The sequence below is a fragment of the Brachionichthys hirsutus genome, chromosome 3, assembly GCF_040956055.1.
Source record: "Brachionichthys hirsutus isolate HB-005 chromosome 3, CSIRO-AGI_Bhir_v1, whole genome shotgun sequence".
NCBI classification, from domain to species: Eukaryota; Metazoa; Chordata; class Actinopteri; order Lophiiformes; family Brachionichthyidae; genus Brachionichthys; species Brachionichthys hirsutus.
In genome coordinates, this window is record NC_090899.1 from 5,371,424 (window position 1) to 5,389,746 (window position 18,323).

The window sequence follows — 18,323 nt, forward strand, 5'->3', positions numbered from 1 at the left end:
AAGTACAGTCTCTACTCTATGCGACTGCTGCTGCAGCATAACCCTTCGGTCATTGTTTGTGGGATAATTTACAGTAATTGTTTCGTTATTGGGGACAAAATTCCTCTGAAATGTGAAACAAGTTCCGCGTTCTCCTTTAAAATCACACATTCCTCCATCAAGGGCTTATTCATTATTCATGACCTTCTTTAGCGTCATCGGGCTCTTAGCACCGCATTGGCTAAGCAGACCTGCCATGATGTGACGTCACTTCCGTATCCGCGCTGCCTCACTGGCTGGCCGTGAAAGTATTAGCACGCTGACCTGATCATTAAACTTCTGCCTGGGAATATTAGTGCGTTTTGACTTTATCAGACGTTCCTGCCACGTGATATTTAATGACTTAATCTCGGTTAATCACTTTTGTGTGCACAAATAGATGCACATTGCTAATGCTAACTAGAGATCATCTTCCCGGCTGCCGCCGCTAGCTGTTAGCAAGGTTAAAGATACATGTTTATTCCTGTTGGTCAGATCATGGCTCTCCACAGGCTGTCCTTTAGAATGCGGTCAACGGTAAGATCGCGGTTATATTAAATTATATAATCACAAAATGTACTTTGTTAAATTAAAAAATGAAATATATTTAATATGCTGTTCTTTTTTTTAAATCATAAATAGTGATTAAATAATTTCCTGAAAATGCCCACCAGTCTGAAAAGCGTGACAGATGAATTTAAATCACCGTATCGATGTTTACACGCTGGCCTTTTGGCCAGTTCAGCTTCCACCACTGCATTAAAATGTTGTTTATCTGTGTATGAAATGCATGAATACAAGTACTTGTTATGTGAATGTTTTGCAGGTATTACACGCCAGGCAGTACTGCGTGGCATTGCATTCAGAAGTCGAGCCCTTGAGTGTGTTCAGAACTGAAGAAAATGATCCGGTAAACAAATGGAAATGCATTAAATGGCTGATTTGTATTTGGAGCTTTGGGTGTGACTCTTCGCTGGTGAGCTGACCTTCTGTTTCTCTGCAGGCGTGTCACACAGAGAAGCATATTGGGCAGTATTACACACTTCCCTCCGCAGAGATTCAGCCTCTGTTTATCCGTGACCTCGCTCGGCGCTACCAGAAACAGGTATGTTTTTTGTTTTTTTATCTACAGCAGCATTTATTTCAAACTTACTGGCTATTATTTTCTTGTGTTTTGTTTTGACTTTACTTTTGTCATTTGTGAAGGGTCAAATATTTGTCGTGGACTCAATCTCCCGTATTACTGTTTGTAGGTGAAGACGTTTAATGAAGCCAGTATCATGGTGAGGTCGCCGGCTCTAGAGGTCATCTCTCACTTGAAGAAAATGGACTATAGCAAGCCTGCGCCGCGGTTTTTATTCTGTATCCTTCATAATGCATTCTTCCTCTCTCTCTCTCTCTCTCTCTCTCACACACACACACACACACACAAACATGCTTCTCTAACTCCTTAAGAATTAATTATTTAGTTAACCTTATCAAAATGTTCAGATGGGATGAAGGGCAGTGGGAAGACGATGTCTTTGTGCCACACAATCCACTTCTGCATGAGGCAAGGATGGCTGGTGCTTCCTGTTCCTGATGGTGAGACCAACATGGTGGTTAGATCAGCGTGACAGGGAACTAGTGCTGAAATGGTTAAAGCTGACCCTCTGACGTCTCCCTCATATTGATTTGTCTACAACAGCCCACCTCTGGGTCAAGAACTGTAAGGAATTACTGCCCTCATCCTACAAGACGTCTCGCTTTGATCAGCCGTTACAAGCCACCGACTGGCTACGCAACTTCAGAGTTACCTGCGAGCCCTTCCTCTCTAAGGTAACATTTATGCTCAGTCTGCCTTTGTGAAGTTCAGTTTAAGGTTCACGACTCAGAGTATGTACATACGCATATGAAATCATGACTTACCTGCTTAGCATGTAAAATATTATAAACGGAGAAGAATAAAAGAATGTGAATTATGTCGTTTCCTTTATAAACCATCGGGGTTACTCGAGGACTCCATCTTTCGACGAGGCAAATAAAATATCTTTAGCTCCCATTGTGTTGCGATAATTTCCAAAAAAGCAGTCTTCAATCAAAAAACAATTGAAGGCCAATATTGTGCATCTAAACTGTAAATATTAATAAATGTACTAAAGACTTTAAAGGAAAATTGAAAAGCTGGCCAATGAATTGGTATTATGAGCACCTACAAATGTAGGCAGTGAAAATGTCCCGTCTCTCTCCCAGATCCAGACAAAACACCGCTATGTGTGGACGAAGAGAGAAGTCACCGAGGAGGGAAGCTCACTCGGAGAACTCGTGGATCAGGTGAGTCCTCTCGCGCTACAAAGCAGCGGAGGGCTTTGCTTTTCTGGCTCCGAGGATGTCTGTATTGATCGTTTGGAGGTTTACCTGCTTGAAACCGATGCGCATGGAACAAAACTAGCTTCCTGTCGATTGACTAAAGGCTTTACACGACTTCTGGGGAATCCGTTTACATGAGACCGTCGTCGGTGTTCAGACGATGTTTCCTTTTCCGTAGGGCATCAGTCGCGTTAAGAGCAGCACCGATGTGGTCGGGGCAGTGATGAAGGAGCTGAGGCTGCAGAGCGGGCAGCCGGGGGCCGTCTTCCGTCTTGCTGTGGCTGTGGATGGCGTCAATGCACTGTGGGGAAGATCCACCATCAAGAAAACGAACAAGAGACCTGTGAGGAGACACATTGACAATACCGTTGCGTCTCGTATCTGTCCTCGTGTCTTTTCCACAGAAAGAAGGTTTTATGCATTTTTCCTTTCAGGTGGATCCAGAGGAGCTCTCTTTGGTTTGTCATCTGAGGAAACTGATAAAGGACACCTGGGTAATCAGAGCATGCTAAAATTGGAATGACAATAACACGAGTGTCGGATTCCTCCATTAACCGTCACCCTCTATAAACCAGACTGGAGGCGCTGTCATCACTACTCTGTCTCAGACGGGGTCTCTCTACACTTCAAAATTTGACTGCTTGCCTCAAGAGCTGCTGGGAGAGGTCAGAGCTCCTTTTATTGTCCTTTGTAATCTGCAGCATTTGTAGTCCAGCTCTGACAGCAGACGAAAGCTGCGATCCTGGCTTTAATCCAGTAGAACTCTGTGGACCGTTCATCACATGGACCTCATTTAGGCTTTTCTTCCTCTTTATTGCACCGATGCATCAGATTCATCGAGTTTGAACATGCTGCTCCAATGGGTGACGAGTCCTTCTTAAAACGTGCCCCGTCGTTATTTCTCTCATCAGATGGGTTTTGACAACATGGACCCATTCATCCCAGTATTGGTGCCCAACTATAGTGAAAAGGAATTTGAGAGCTGTCATCTCTACTACATGGACCGCCAGTGGCTGCAGCATCCGCAGAGTAAGCCATGCTTCGTTGGTTTATTTCAAAGAAGAATGAAAAAGCAATTTCAGTGATGCTCTTTAGTCATTTCAAATCCTTTGTCATCAGGTCGAACAGAAGAAGGAAAGAAAGAGCTCGTCTTTTTGAGCAACAGAAACCCGTTAAGTTTGGACAGGATTTGTGCGTTCCTTTGAAGCTGCCTGGACTTCAATCGCATACATAAATACCAAACAAATACTATCCTGTAAATACATAAACATGCAAATATTCATGTCTGAAATGTCTTTAAATTGTAAACCATGATGCATGTGTGTTACTTTGAATAATAAAATGTTGACTGATCAAACAAAAACCAATACTTTCATCTTAAATATTTAGAGATTTAGTACCGTAAATAGAAAAATGCTGATTATTTTTGGTATCCAGACAGGTATCAGGATCACTCTCAAAATCTGATGGGATGTAAGTTGGACAAAGACCCATCTTCACATTTGTGTTTTCATCAAGATTCATCCAGCAGGTTTTCTGCAATCCCTCTAAATGCAATGTGCCGACAGCATCCGTAATCCGGATGAAATTCAGTGGTAGAATAGAGTTCTCCACCCTACACTGAATGTATGAAAATCCATAAACATTGGTTAGCGCCACCTGGCTTTCCGGTCAGACTAATGCACGTCACGTGACAGTCCTCAAAGTCACCTGACACTTCTGACGTCATGTTTGATCGCCAAAGCAACGCCGCTCGTTCATGGTGCCAGGAAGTAAACATCTTGCGGTGATGCCAGGGATTATCTGACCCTGAAAGGTGAGACAATCCGTTCTATCATGACGATAAAATGTGGAGTGTGATCTAAACGAAAGAAGGTCTGTTTGATTACATTTTAAACTCGTTTAATTTTGATATTGTTTCCAGGTAAAATGGTGTTATTGCCATCAGCGTTACTTGTGGCCTTTTTCCTCACAACACAAGTTACCTTCTCTGCAGGTAACTGAACATTGCAGTATCCTTCAGAACCCCATTGAACTTAAACAATGTCCAAAATAAAGATTAACTTTCAACACAAAATTACAATCATTGTTTTCTTTTCTTTGACATAATGTTATTGTAACTTGGCCCCAATAGCTTTAATGATTCAGTCATTTGTATCTGTTTTTTGTAAAAGCGCTTCTGTTATGTTGTCTTTTTTTACGTGAACATTTTGCATTAAAATCTGATGTTTTATTGATAAATGTTCTCTATTAGCTGTGATGTTCAGGGACTGATGTAACTGCTGCATTTTAGTGCTGTAGATTAACGTTTACGTGAAAACCCTACACCAGTGCACACAAAGTTCTCCTCCTTCCAGGATTGACTGGATGTGTCGCCAGAAACTTTGGCCATGGCTCTGTGGTGTGCGAGTGCAATTCAACGTACTGCGACGGTGTCGGCTCGCTCACCCTGCCCCCCGTGGGGCAGTACTCCACCTATCTGACCAGCATGGCTGGCAGCAGATTGGAGCCAGGACAGGGTCAGGTCCAGGTGAACAGCAGTGTGACAGGTGAGTGCTTCGGCCTTTTGCTGGGATCTATTCGGGAATCTGAGCAGCTACGCAGCATCTCTCCTGTAAACGTGCCCCCCTTCAGGCCTCAGGCTGACCATCGATCCCCACCAGAAGTACCAGAGGATCAGGGGGTTCGGTGGCGCCATGACGGACGCAGCAGCCGTTAACATCCTGTCTCTTTCTGCTGGTGCACAGGACCAGCTGCTACGTCAGTACTTTTCCCCCGAAGGTAAACGGAAAAATGTAGTAGGGTGATGTATCATTAATTATTAATATAAAGAAAGGCGATAATCATCTGTAGAGAAGGGGAGTCACCCAGCCTGAGTTCAGAGACGTGTCTCGGGCAGGTATCGGCTACACCGTGGTGCGTGTACCCATGGCCAGCTGTGACTTCTCCACCCGTCTCTACACATACGCCGACTCACCTGGAGACTACACCCTGGACAATTTCACGCTAGCTCCCGAGGACATCGACATGAAGGTCGGCCCGTCTTCTCGCAGTCTCGTGCCTACGTGGCATCACCAATCCTCGCCTTCCCCTCCTCTTCTCAGATCCCTCTCCTGCAGCGAGCTCAGGCCTTGTCTCCTCAACCCCTGCATCTTCTGGCCAGTGCCTGGAGTGCCCCTGCCTGGATGAAAACCAACGGCGCACTCGTAGGGAAAGGCTCCCTGAAAGGCAAGCCAGGCGGCAAGGAGTATAAAACCTGGGCTCAGTATTATATCAGGTATCATGAACTGGTTGCTGAATGTCGGTAACGATCGACATGTTCCTGGTGAACAATTATTTTTTTTTCCTTTTCATCTCAGGTTCCTTGAGGAGTATGCTAAATATAACCTGACCTTCTGGGCCGTGACCACAGGGAATGAGCCCTCTGCAGGACAGATTACAAACTACAGGTCTCATCTCGCGTTGAAAAGCGTTCGCCTCAGTCAGCGCTCGGAAACGTCCCAACAGTCTAACCCTTTTGTCTCACGGAAGTTTCCAGGCTCTGGGCTTCACTCCTGAAGAGCAGCGGGACTGGGTGGCTCTGGACCTGGGCCCCGCCCTGCACTCTTCGTCACACCCGGAAACACACGTACTTATTCTGGACGACAACCGCCTGCTGCTGCCTTACTGGGCTAAAGTGGTAAGGACAAGGGCCGACGAGGATGTGGTGCTGCACACAGGACTCAGGAATCGCTCGCCACCATTCTGCAGCAGCTATTACTTACATTTTCTGTTTCAAATTATTCTCTGCCGTAAAGAGTCTGAAACTACGATGCGTAACCCTAACCCCCCCCCCCCCCCCCTCTCCTCCCCAGGTCCTAAGCGATATTCAAGCAGGAAGATACATCCATGGTGTCGCAGTTCACTGGTACACGGATGGCATCGTCCCGGCTGAGATAAGTCTGGGAGCGACCCATCACCTCTACCCAGAGTATTACCTGTTCGGCACCGAGGCCTGCTCTGGCTGGACCACGCCGGACAGAGGGGTGAAGCTGGGTAGCTGGCACAGGGCCGAACAGTATGCACGGGATATTTTAGAGGTAAGATCATCCCGACTTATGCATGAACGCTGTGCTGGTTCAGTCGAACCCACTGCAGCGGATGTGAGCTGCGATTCACCTCCCCCTGGTGCCGCGGCGCGGGTCGACGAGCCGCAGTCTGCTGCACGCCCTCTTTGGAACCTGCCTTCAGGCTGTTGAAGCGAGCTGGAACTGGTCGTTTCTTCTCCCTTCACTCTCTCCTAGAGGAAATGGGACTCCCTCCATGCTCGGTGCTTTGCTTGCCTGCATTCAGACTCCAGACATCTTAAGAATCAAGAGGGATTTGTTTATGTAGACGATTGCTGCATTTAAAGTGAACGCTGTGCACGTCTCCCTTAATCTTATCAAGCAGACTAGATATTGACTGTGGGGGTGGGGGGGTATTTCTTTCCCCTGTGGCAGGACTTAAACCATTATGTGGTGGGTTGGACTGACTGGAACTTGGCATTGGACCCGGCTGGTGGCCCAACCTGGGTTAAAAACTTTGTAGACAGCCCTCTGATAGTGGATGCCAGGCATGATGTCTTCTATAAACAGCCAACATTCTATACAATGGCCCACTTCAGGTTGAAAATAATTTCTGCCCATATATAATCGCACATGTTCTATTATAACAAAGGCAGTCTCAGATCCACACGCACTGTTTTCTTTCTTTTTAATTAAACACAGTAAGTTCCTGTGGGAGGGCTCTCAGGGAGTAGGCGTGTCCTCCAGTCAAGAGACACGGCTGGAATATTCAGCCTTCATCAGACCGGACGGCTCGGTGGTCCTCATCATGCTCAACAGGTATTTGAAACCTTTGCAGGCAAATGACGAGACATTTTCTGTACCGATCTGTGTGCTCCTTTTCTGCAGGTCGTCCTCCGTGATCCAGTTTGAAGTGTGGGACCCCACAGTGGGCTACATCCCCTCCACTGCTCCCGCTCATTCAGTGTTCACACTGGCTTGGAATACACACTAGTTGTAGTTTCTATGATCATTTCTATGGTCCCAAACGTTTGCATTTGTAATCGTTTCCACAAACCTATGCCTTTTGTTATAACCTCTAGGTGCAGTAGCTCTATACTGTGTATTTAAATTAACCTCAACAGTTTTGATTTGCACATGCAATGTATTTAAAATCAGGAATTGGACCTAGGTGAATGACCCTTGCTGAAGTGCAAGTGGTGCCTTGATTTCCAGTTTTCAAGATCCTGTTTACGCGACTGAACAAATAATAAACATAACTTGTAAATCCCGTCTACGGCAGCCGTTTCATATTTTACTGATGTGTAAAGCACATGTGGTTACTAGAGCAAATGTAAAATGACAGCTCTCTAATTGGTTCCTTAAGAATAACAAACCGACTTATTTTTGTCAATTTATTAATACATCAGACACATTTCTCCTATTTACAGTTCGATAGCCAGGTATTTCACATACGTGTTTCTACTCATTGTTTTTCATTTGCAAACCAGACATTGTTGGATAAAATTATTTACAAAAAAAAAAAGTGACAAAAATGTAAAACAATGATCAAGAGGAATAAAATGACAGAAGGAACTGTTAATATATACACCAGGCAGACTATTTTTTTATGTTAAGCATTACATAAATAGTCCATCTTCATAATTTGTAATTTAATCCCTTAACGGCTCGACTGTAATTTATTTTAGAAGTTGTAGCTGTTAAACAGCTCATTCCTGACAATTTCAGCAGTAAGTAAACATACCATTCATAAACAACATATATTGGAGAGGTATAGATGTTCATGTTGTGTGGATCCAGCCCCTGTAAATGCTAAATGCGATAGCAACCACTTTAGTTCTCCCATCGCCTGTACAGGGCTCAGTTGCAGGCTTTTAACAAATTCTCCAATGATCAAAGACAGCGTGGTGTAAGATTTAAAGTCTGTCATTCCTCCGCAAAAAGTCAATCGCAGCTGTGAATTCTTAAGAAATATTGAACAGACCTCAACTGACTGTTAAAATGTTTGAGGAGAAAGGCGTTTAAAAAAAAAAAAAAAGGAAAAAGACAAAAACAAATAAAAAACATACTGGGATGATTATGACTGCAACAGAGATGAGAAGGATGACAGAGGGATGAGACAGGTGGGTGTTTCAAAAGGACCATCTCTCCTGTGTGCGGGGGTCCATGGAGAGGGAGGGGGACTCTGACAGGGACTGACTGCTGCTGTCTTCTCCATTCAAACTCTTCCTACACACTGGACATGTGTCATGCTGCGCAGAACAGAACATGGACAGCGTTATCTTAGGGGCAGGTTTAACAAGCCAACAGAGCAACTTCAGCATTAGTGAACAAATGTTCCATCTAAACTATTAACTCTTCTTTACATGAACAGAAACAATCAGCTTTATTCCAGGAGACGTTCCTTTAAGAATAAATTTCATGCTGGGGATATTTTTTGAACTATTTCTGTTGAATAATCTAAAACACCAGCAGTCAGTTGATCTGACTAACTTGAGACAGAATATTCCTCGGTGCAATTAGCCTCCACTACTGTTCAAAAATATTCAGAATACAAGTGAACCACTGAGGGGGAATGTTTGAGGCGATGGAACGTTCACTATCCTGCTGCTAATGCTGCGAGATAGGCGGACTGGATTTGTACCACACATTTCTAGCTTAACAAAAAGGATGTAAAACCTAGACACTCAGAAGCAGAATAGAGAATGACGTCCTGCTCAAGGTCACGGATGTTTGGGCAGGATGACCCAGGGGTCAGTTATTAGATGATTAATGCGCCTACTCAGTGCCCATGCAGCACTCCAAATAAATCCACAACAGAAAATAGTGATGACAAATGCACTATTAACTCAATTATACATTTGAGCGCTGTTAGCATCACCTCTAGGAGATGTTGGGCTTATTAATATTAATTGTTCTTCTCATCCAATTTGTTGACCAAAAAAGAAAAAAAAAAAAAGGACATCCCTCATTTCCCATTTCCTTAAATACCACAATGAATGTTTTCAGTATTTCTTGGGTTGAATTTCTGGCTCTTTTGTTGTGACTTACCATTTCCAGCCATGGTACTATACAGTCTGAATGAAAGAAGTGGTTACAGGGTAGCTGTCTAACTGGCTCCCCCACTGCAAAGTCCTCTTTGCACACGGGACATTCCATACAGCAGTCTACAAGAGAGAAGACGGAAAACTCACCAACACAAATTGGCAAAAATGTTTTAATGTGTGCTAAAAAAAAAAAAGTCACCTCGCCAGTTACCATGGTAGCGTGCCCGCTACTCATTGAATTTCATTTTCAGAGGCTGTCCTGCAGCATCTATTTGCTATTTTGACCAAAAACTGTCACAGATATTTCATATACATTTTTGGGAACTGCGTTAACTTGTGGAAAAAGGAGTAGAATATGTAACTTTTAAATCAGATCAGAAAGTCACTTGATGTCACCTTCACAGACAAATGTAATGATTTCAAAAAAGAACTGGTCCAACTTGAGATGTTGTACTTCACTCACTGCCTAAATGCAACTGGCACTTCTGGGATATGACAAGAGGAAAGTATCAAGTGGGGGGTGGGGGGGATGAAAACAACATTTCTGACCTGCTTGTTCCTGAGAGATATTAACAGTTGGTAGGGAAGAGATCTTCTCTTTCTCTGCAGGAGGAGGTCCTGTGTTCTCCAACTGACCTAGTAACTACACAAACGCGCCTGTAAGCTTCAGAGGCATTAAAAAGCGACAGAGTTGGAGGGAAGTTCCTTCAAGGCAGATTTACCTGTGTTATTACTGCATCTAACCCGCCCTGTCCCCAAGCGTAGTCGCCTGGGTTAGAGTGGAGCATGCCCGTCCTGACAGAGACACAGACACACTTAATACACAGTTAACAAGAAGATTCACAGACTATAATGCAATAATAGAGTCGTCTTACCACGAGAGAGGGGGAGAGCCAGGGACGCCAGAATTAGCAAAGAGCCCAGTAAGAAATTGTTGTACTATCCTGAGAAGAGGGGAAATGTGTTCATGCCGTCAGCACAGATGAGAGAACAGCAAGGGCACCTTGCAAGATCATCGATTGCGTGTGTTCATTTTGAGTATGCGAAGGGGAGGAGAGCTCAGAGAACAAGGAAGACAGAAGAGATGGAGGAGGAACTGGTCAGCGACTCACCCTTCCACAGCAGGTGAGCGGTCTGGCCGGCTGCTGCCTCTAGATCGGTATCTCCTCTGGCTGTGCAGGCGAGGCGGGCGTCCTGGTCCCCAGTGATCCCCAGCTCCGAGTAAACCCCCCATGTGTCCTCCGAGGCCCGCTGGCACTGAACCTCCAATCGGTCCCCCGCCCAAACCTCCGAGGTCAGCGAGCCCACCCAAGCGCCCTCTGGAGAGCCGAGGTTCCGAGTCGGGCGTCTCACCGTCTGTAAACGGCCTCTCCAGTAACAAAAGGTGCCAAAGCTGGGAGAGTTTCGGGATTAGAGGGGGAAGGAGATGGTTAGGTGAAAGAAGCGCCTTCAAACAGACAACGATATCACGGAAAAGAATCGGGCCCGCAAAACGGGAAACGAGGGCAGGCCAACAAGCAGCGAAGGAGAAGGGACAACAGGAAATTAAGTGGAGAATACGGTATTAAAAAAAGAATAAAAGAACAAATTTAATCTGAAAAAAAATCTGAAATATTCACAATCAATGTTTTTATACCTTTCTCTACCACATTCCTAAAAATCCCCCCCAGAAAAATTGTTACCTCTGCAAAGTGTGTAGCCGGGTCATCTATCCCATTAGCACCACCCTCGAGGAGACTGAGGGAAATGTGGGACAAAAAAATAGACATTATTATTATTATTAACAGGATCCACTGAACCCTGGACACAAATGCAAGTTCAGTAGCCTGTTCCAAATTGCATGGAAAAAAATATGGGTTCTGGTTAATTTGCATTAGAAAACTTCTGACAGACATGATAATGTTCCAGACTTATCCCAATAGACTTTAACAACCGAGGTTTAGACAGATGAGGAACACATTACATAGGTAATAGAGTACATCTCTTACCTTGAGTCTTCTGTTACTTCCTCTATGAAGCCTGAATCACATCTTGGACAGATGTACTCCTGCAAAGAGTTCCGGCAAATACTAAGTCTCGCGCACAGGTCAAAAACGTTTGGAAAACTTCTCAACATACGTTTTAAAAAGGTTTTTCAAGTTGAGGTATTCAAACATTTTTTTTTTAAGCAATCAAGAACTCAAAAACTCAACACAACAATATGTTCATATAACTACAGGAAATTATCACACTGTAGAATCTGGATTATGTTTCACATTCATTCATAGCAGAATGTGAAACATAATGGTCAATTTACAACACTAATTAACATAATATAGTTAGGTAAAATAATATTAGATTTTAATCATGGCAATTTTTATTCCCCTGTTTGTAGCCCAAGAGATGGAACTGGTCTACTGACCTACAAAAAATAAACAGAATGAGGAATGTGCAGCAACTGGTTTGTAAAAGTGTATAACACAGCATATAACAGGACTAAAGTGGGCCCTTTAGCGCGCAAACTGTTTCAGTAAATTAGGTATTTGTAGAATAAATATAGACATGACCATGAGATGATCATTGGGATATATACTTTAGCAGTGCGGTCATACAATAGTCCCGAGTGTTGTAGTAAGTTGATTCTGTGGAGACGTGTGATCGGATTGATTGACAAATATGCTAATCAAGAGTCAGTGGCACAGCTGGAATGTTGCTAAACTACACCATAAACTGACAAGATAATCTGGTAGTCTGACATAATACAACATGCACTTAGATAGAATATTACAAATTGGATTCGTCTCACTTCATTTATAATAGAACTACATCAAAAGTATACATTTCGGAAATTAGTTTAGAAGGTATTTCAATTATATATGCTATGAACCAATAATAAAAAAGAAAAAACCCCACAACTCGTCTCATTTAAGATGTTAAATATACATTTAAAATGGCATATCTGCTTAATAATAACTACACCAAATGGTCTTTAATAACTATTTGGTTACCTGCCTTGTTAGCGATTAATTTCCTATATAGACAAATTGATTATTGAACTCATCTTTTCAGATATATTTGATTTAATGCAACACAAAACATAAATGAATCATTTGAAATTCTACCTCTCTAAAACCTCTTAACATCATTATAAGCCTAGAATCTACCACAAGGATTTTAATATTAGACTTGAAGACATTTAGCTCGAGGGCCCAGTAAAAATGGCAACTGAGTAATAAGATGAACATTTCTCAACAATATGTTTAATGTTCTCTGAGACTAATAATAGATATCTACCAAGATGTGGGTAATGAGACTGTTTAAATATAACTCTACACAACATTTTAAACTGAAACTAAAAGTCGATGTTTGTGATCCTGAAAATTCCCCAACTTGCCCCACCAGATGATTGTTTTGTAGGACGCAGAAAATGAAAGCTAAAATGTCAAACAAGTAATGGTAAAACTGGATCGCACATATACCAACACCGACCTTCTCTCAGCTGTTGGTGTTATCTTATGCAGAACACATTATCTCAAAGCTGTCAAAGCAAGTCGTCAGGCTCAGTGACAACTCCGAATAACTCAGCAAATCCAACGAAACATCTTCTGACGACATTATCTTTTAACACCAGCGTTTGAACGAAGACATTTGAGCGTGTCACGAGTTTATCGAGAGAGTTAACAACAAGAAACGCCGCTAAATGCTAACAGGCTAGCTAGTGTTGTTTAGCAGCGAGCAAGCGAAACAATTGGTATTTCGTAGACAGGATGGCTTGTCAACCTCACATTTTATACGGGATATCCTGGTAGTTCGAGAAAGAAAACGATCTGCGTTACCGGGAGTTTGGGGTTCACTTCTCCTTTACAACAGTGACAGAAAAACCGATGCGGTGGAACAGCCGCAGCCTCCGCCATCTTCCCCGAGAGTAGCTCAAGCACTGACGTCGGTCCTCCACAAACTGAAGACAGCCCCCGCCCCCCAGCCCGGCATGCACCGCGGCACCGCCGTGCCAATCAGAGGCAAGCAGAGCCAAAGAGCGGAAGTTCCTCACATGTGTTGCGTCGTTCCTCTGTGGAACGCTTGAAAACAAGGACACTCCGACCAGGAACCATAATATCGAAAAGGTTTGTGTTGAACAGTGACGCAGCACATGTTGTGAGTGGAATACTGATGTCAATGTTTACTACTAGAATCTATTTACTAAAAGACTGACGCGTCTTCATAATGCAACACCTATTATGAGCTTTAATACAGCCATAATAAGATAAACGACATTTTCCCCCCAACAAACTAAATTTCTAAAATCTGATTAATTGCTTGGGAGATTCATATAATTATAAACTGATTATCTGTGGGTTTTGGACTATTATACTCTGTTACAGCGGCACAAAATGGAAGTTATAAATGCAACTATGTTTCTGTGAAATCTGAGATTACATCCAGTGGAGGTTTACTAAACGAAATACTTGTACCACATCTGTTACAAGGAACTGACACCCACCTATGGGTCAACTTTTAGAATCCAATTGGCTGCAAAACCATATTATGGCAATGAAAATTAGACACTTGCTACCCAGCATGTGGCTACACCCCCTAATTAGAATGAATTTTAAACCCGAGAGTTGACAAAATCTATGATACTTTCATTTAGTGCTAGAATCATGTGTTCTGAAAATGTCAAGCTTAATCTACATTATTCTGTATATTATATTATATTGTGTTACGTTCTACGTAAATCAATGGGAAACTTGGATTGCCTCGATGTGAGACCTTTCTTTACGTGTGTGATTGTGTGCAGATGACTGCTCAGGAGGTGCGTCTGTGTGGTCTCCTGCTGCGGGAACACTTTGGAGAAATGGTGGAGAAAGTGGGAACACACCTGCTCAGAAATGGGGCACAGAATTTAAGAGCCATCTGTCATGAGACTGGCATCTCACTGGATTTGGTATCAATAATATAGTTACTCTTGCCTGGCTGTTATTGTCTTTACTTCACATTGTCACATTTATGTATATATATATATATATATTATATTATTGGGGGATGGTAAATTTGCTGTAGATATAATGTATTGGGCATTTTCCTGGACTGATCAATATTTTCAACAGAAGTACAGCGGTAGTGTTTTCCACCTTTTTATTTTAAATAAAAATCCCAGTCTTAATTTGCATGATTGTTACAGTTCCGCTTCAAAATGAACTTATAGCCTGAGCTAACAGCATGTTACAAACTAATAAATAAATGAAACACTGCTAAACCAGATTTTACATGGTTCTCTTTCCTAAATAGCATAATATATGCTCATCAGTTTTGTAAAATATACATTTCCAGCATTAATGTGATTATTATTGTTTGTTTTTTGTGCTTTTGCATTGGCCTCTCCATGGTAACGCACCCTCCCTTCCTGTCTTTGAATGTAGATTAAGAAGACCCTTTGCGTTCTCATGAAGCACGGGTTCTGTATGTTCAGCTCTGGCCGCAAAGGACCCGGGAGCCCCACAGAGTATCGGGCCAGCTGTGATAGGATCCTTGGGATTTTGCGATACCCACGCTACATCTACACTGCCAAAACCCTTTATGGTGACACCGGAGAGTTAATCGTGGAAGAGCTATTACAGAGAGGTGAAATGACAATGAGTTGCACAGTCAAGACGGTTGCAGACCGTCTCACACAGAACATGGAGGGTTAGTATCTTTGCATATTGATCAAAGACTATAGAAATGCTTTCTGTATTCCAAACAGTTTTGTGGTGACAGGTTTCAAAGGCCGGATTTGAGATATTTAGTGTCTTATTGTAATCCAAACTGGAAGTGCAAATGGCCACCTCCACTTAACATCTGTCAAGGATGCTAACATGCTCCAAATGGCAATAACTCCAATTCCAGTTTGGTCTTTGTCTTCCCCTTTTGTTCTAGAGGGCCGCACCATGGATTACAGTGAAGTGACTTCTGCCTTCGGCAAACTCGTGGAGACCCACTTTCTTCAGCGTCGCCCTCCAGTGGTGAGATCAGGAACAACCGACAGCCCAACTCCAGCTCCCCCAGCGACTCCCAAGCCACGCTCTACTCCCGCTGCCACGTCCCAGCCAACACCCGAGAGCTTCCCTGATTGTTATAAGGTGCCTCATGTGACACTCATAGGAAAAGGCAAACGCAGACTCTCTAGTGAAGATGGAGAGGACCAAAGGAATGCAAAGAAGCCTAAAATGGAGCCAGAGGTGAGGTTTGCTTTTTGCAATGCTTACACTTTTAGCGTATTTGTTGTACTTTCAGAACTCCATTTGCCTTTTTAATTCTTCACCCATTATCCATTTCTTAAATCCTCAGACACATGGTGATGAAGGGATTTACTGGCAGGTTAATTTTGAGAGGTTCCATCTCCACTTCAGAGACCAGGCCATCATCAGTGCCATAGCCAACAAATTGGACCCGGTCAGTTTGGCATATAGATGGTTACAATTAAAAATTGTTGATCCATTGATGTATCTAGCTCAATGTACAGACGAGAAAAGGTGTGAAACAGCCGTTCTGAATGAATGAATGTCTTATAGATCACTGTTTGCCTGGAAAACATCATCATTCAGAGACATCAGTGTCTGTCCAGCCAAAACTAATTACAAATTGCTCACAAATAAATGTCACTTTTTACGGGATAAACATATGATATTATAACACCTTAATTAGTGAGCATTAAAGCTCATTTTTAGCCAGCTGCTGGCTATAGCATCAAAGGACCATGATGTTGACTTTCTTATCTTGCTTGTTTGCTCAATAGATAAAATGATTTTGATAATTGTATTTCCAAATCATTCTATGTTTATACTCAGACAAGCAGTGAGATAGTGAGGACAATGCTGAGGATGAGTGAGGTGACAACCTCACCCACTGCCACCTGCACAAAGCCCCTCTCAGCCAATGAGATCTTCAGGTCTCTCCCAAGCAGTTACAACATCGCCAGGCCCATCTTGGACCAGTACCTCACTCTACTGGTTGATGACCCGGTACGACAACCACAAGGCGTTTCCAATATTTCACATCTACACAATTTATTTTGATCCACTCGTCCTTTACTGTTCTTAGATGGAGTTTGTGGGGCGGGCAGGTGAAAGCGGAGGAGGTATGTACGTTGTCAGTATCCTTTTTAATTTATAAGATCTTTGTTGAGAGTGTCTTGCGACGGGATACCATGCATGGATGATTTCCTAAACTCACCTCTCAGATCTGCACAGAGCACTTGCCAATCTGGCTCGTGCGACACTTGAGTCGGTTGTACAGGAGCGGTGAGTGAGTGGGACTTTAGAAAAGTGTTTATACCTGCAGTTGAACGACCTCAGTAATTTACAAACTTTAAATCTGCTATCAGGTTTGGATCCAGGTCCGCCCGCATCTTCCGACTGCTGCTAAGAAAACGACACTTGGAGCAGAAACAGGTGGAGGATTTTGCTATGATTCCAGCCAAAGAGGCTAAAGACATGCTCTATACGCTGCTTTCACAGAACCTGGTCCAGCTGCAGGTACGGGATTGACGCGTTTAGATTTTGCATTAATTTTAATTCATGTCATTAAAAGTTTCTTCCGTTTTCTTGCTGTCTAACTTTCCACTACGGGGAGAAAGTAGCTTTGATAGTCATTCTGTGTTTGTAATGCAGCTGCAATATTTTTGTATTCAGGAAATCCCAAAGACCCCTGATTATGCACCGTCGCGTACCTTCTACCTTTACACTGTTAACCAACTCCAAACTTCCAGATTGCTGCTTCACAACTGCTACAAGGTAAAACAACAGTCATACCGTGACCTGGAGAGAAGGAGAAACCTCGTGGCATTTTGCCTTCAGTATTATCTCATCTCCTAACATTTTTTTCCAACAATGCAGACAGTTGCCAATCTCATAGAGCGACGCCTGTTTGAGACCAAAGAGAGCAAGTGAGTGCATCATAGCTGTATATGTCCATGTTATCTGTTTTCCGCTGTTCCCGAAAGACAAGACTTGTCACACACGGTTGCAGGTTGGTATTTGATCGACTTTCTGCTTGATTGACAGGCGTCTGCTGGAGAAATCCCAACGAATCGAGGCCATTATGGCTTCTCTCCAGGTCAGCGGCGCCGAGCCTGAGCAGCTTACGGAGGTCGAGGAGATGATCACCGCTCCTGAAAGGCAGCAACTGGAGGCCTTGCGGCTTCATGTCAACAAGTAAGAGTGCAAAACAGACACACAATTCTCTTTGGTCTGGTTGTGTCGATATTCTCAGCATCATTCTTTTGCGCTCCAGGTTAGATTCAGCAGAGAACCAGACAGATGAAACCATCTTTCTACTAGAATCCTACATCGGCTACACTGTCGCAAGCTGAGTCGGTACATTAACATCACAACCCACAAACAGAACTTGTGTGAATGCTGATGGATGTGGTTATTTTATAGTTAATATGAATGGATTATTTTACTTTTTATATAAAATCTATATAGAATTGTATCAACACATGGAAACTGAATAAATGGCACACGAGAATACTTCTTGTAAACAGTTTTATTTTCATTATACAACAATCTGTAAAACAAACACTGGACAAAGTGATCATTTGAAATACAAACCCATGAAGGTGTCTGTATATTAAATAAAATAAAACAAATGTGGTTTAATACAATTTTGTTTCCCTTAAAATTGAACAATGATTATTTACAGTGTTCCCATCTCCGGAAACAGTGGGTAGTGCATTTCTGGTGGACCCTCAAACGCTCCACTTGGTCCTGGAGGTCCCTGATGCGACCGTGTACCAAGTCTAGTCCCAGGACTAGTAGTACTAGTGCCTGGTATGAAGTGCCTGGTATGAAGTGCCTGGTATGAAGTGCACGCGTGTGATCCTCGTCACAACAAATGCAGCTGA

The 18,323-nt window shown here is 43.1% G+C and overlaps 4 protein-coding genes across 4 annotated transcripts; 3 read left to right on the top strand and 1 right to left on the bottom strand.

The window, feature by feature from the left end:
• Positions 1–495: 495 nt before the first annotated feature.
• dap3 (death associated protein 3) lies at positions 496–3,719 on the top strand. Its single transcript, XM_068759985.1, has 12 exons — positions 496–555; positions 845–928; positions 1,022–1,123; positions 1,272–1,380; positions 1,510–1,602; positions 1,706–1,836; positions 2,251–2,331; positions 2,546–2,710; positions 2,802–2,861; positions 2,943–3,032; positions 3,279–3,396; positions 3,487–3,719. The coding sequence occupies exons 1-12, from the start codon at positions 517–519 to the stop codon at positions 3,570–3,572; spliced, it is 1,158 nt and encodes a 385-aa protein (XP_068616086.1). The 5' UTR covers positions 496–516; the 3' UTR covers positions 3,573–3,719.
• A 407-nt stretch (positions 3,720–4,126) lies between these two features.
• Positions 4,127–7,680, top strand: gba1 (glucosylceramidase beta 1). Its single transcript, XM_068758862.1, has 12 exons — positions 4,127–4,183; positions 4,292–4,363; positions 4,725–4,916; positions 5,002–5,148; positions 5,267–5,400; positions 5,472–5,644; positions 5,727–5,816; positions 5,899–6,046; positions 6,222–6,446; positions 6,849–7,012; positions 7,116–7,232; positions 7,302–7,680. Exons 2-12 carry the CDS (start codon positions 4,297–4,299, stop codon positions 7,405–7,407), a joined length of 1,563 nt encoding a protein of 520 aa, XP_068614963.1. The 5' UTR covers positions 4,127–4,183; positions 4,292–4,296; the 3' UTR covers positions 7,408–7,680.
• Positions 7,681–7,793: 113 nt separating this feature from the next.
• rnf115a (ring finger protein 115a) lies at positions 7,794–13,429 on the bottom strand. Its single transcript, XM_068759248.1, is given in 10 exon segments — positions 7,794–8,665; positions 9,465–9,580; positions 10,010–10,103; positions 10,183–10,255; positions 10,336–10,404; positions 10,573–10,853; positions 11,143–11,197; positions 11,449–11,507; positions 13,276–13,359; positions 13,361–13,429. Coding segments are annotated over 10 exon segments (1,020 nt in total). The 3' UTR covers positions 7,794–8,545.
• An 808-nt stretch (positions 13,430–14,237) lies between these two features.
• On the top strand, positions 14,238–18,093 carry polr3c (polymerase (RNA) III (DNA directed) polypeptide C). Its single transcript, XM_068760267.1, has 12 exons — positions 14,238–14,384; positions 14,860–15,124; positions 15,356–15,657; positions 15,767–15,871; positions 16,267–16,440; positions 16,520–16,571; positions 16,659–16,719; positions 16,803–16,953; positions 17,110–17,211; positions 17,314–17,363; positions 17,482–17,631; positions 17,711–18,093. The coding sequence occupies exons 1-12, from the start codon at positions 14,238–14,240 to the stop codon at positions 17,787–17,789; spliced, it is 1,638 nt and encodes a 545-aa protein (XP_068616368.1). The 3' UTR covers positions 17,790–18,093.
• The last annotated feature ends 230 nt before the right edge of the window (positions 18,094–18,323 follow it).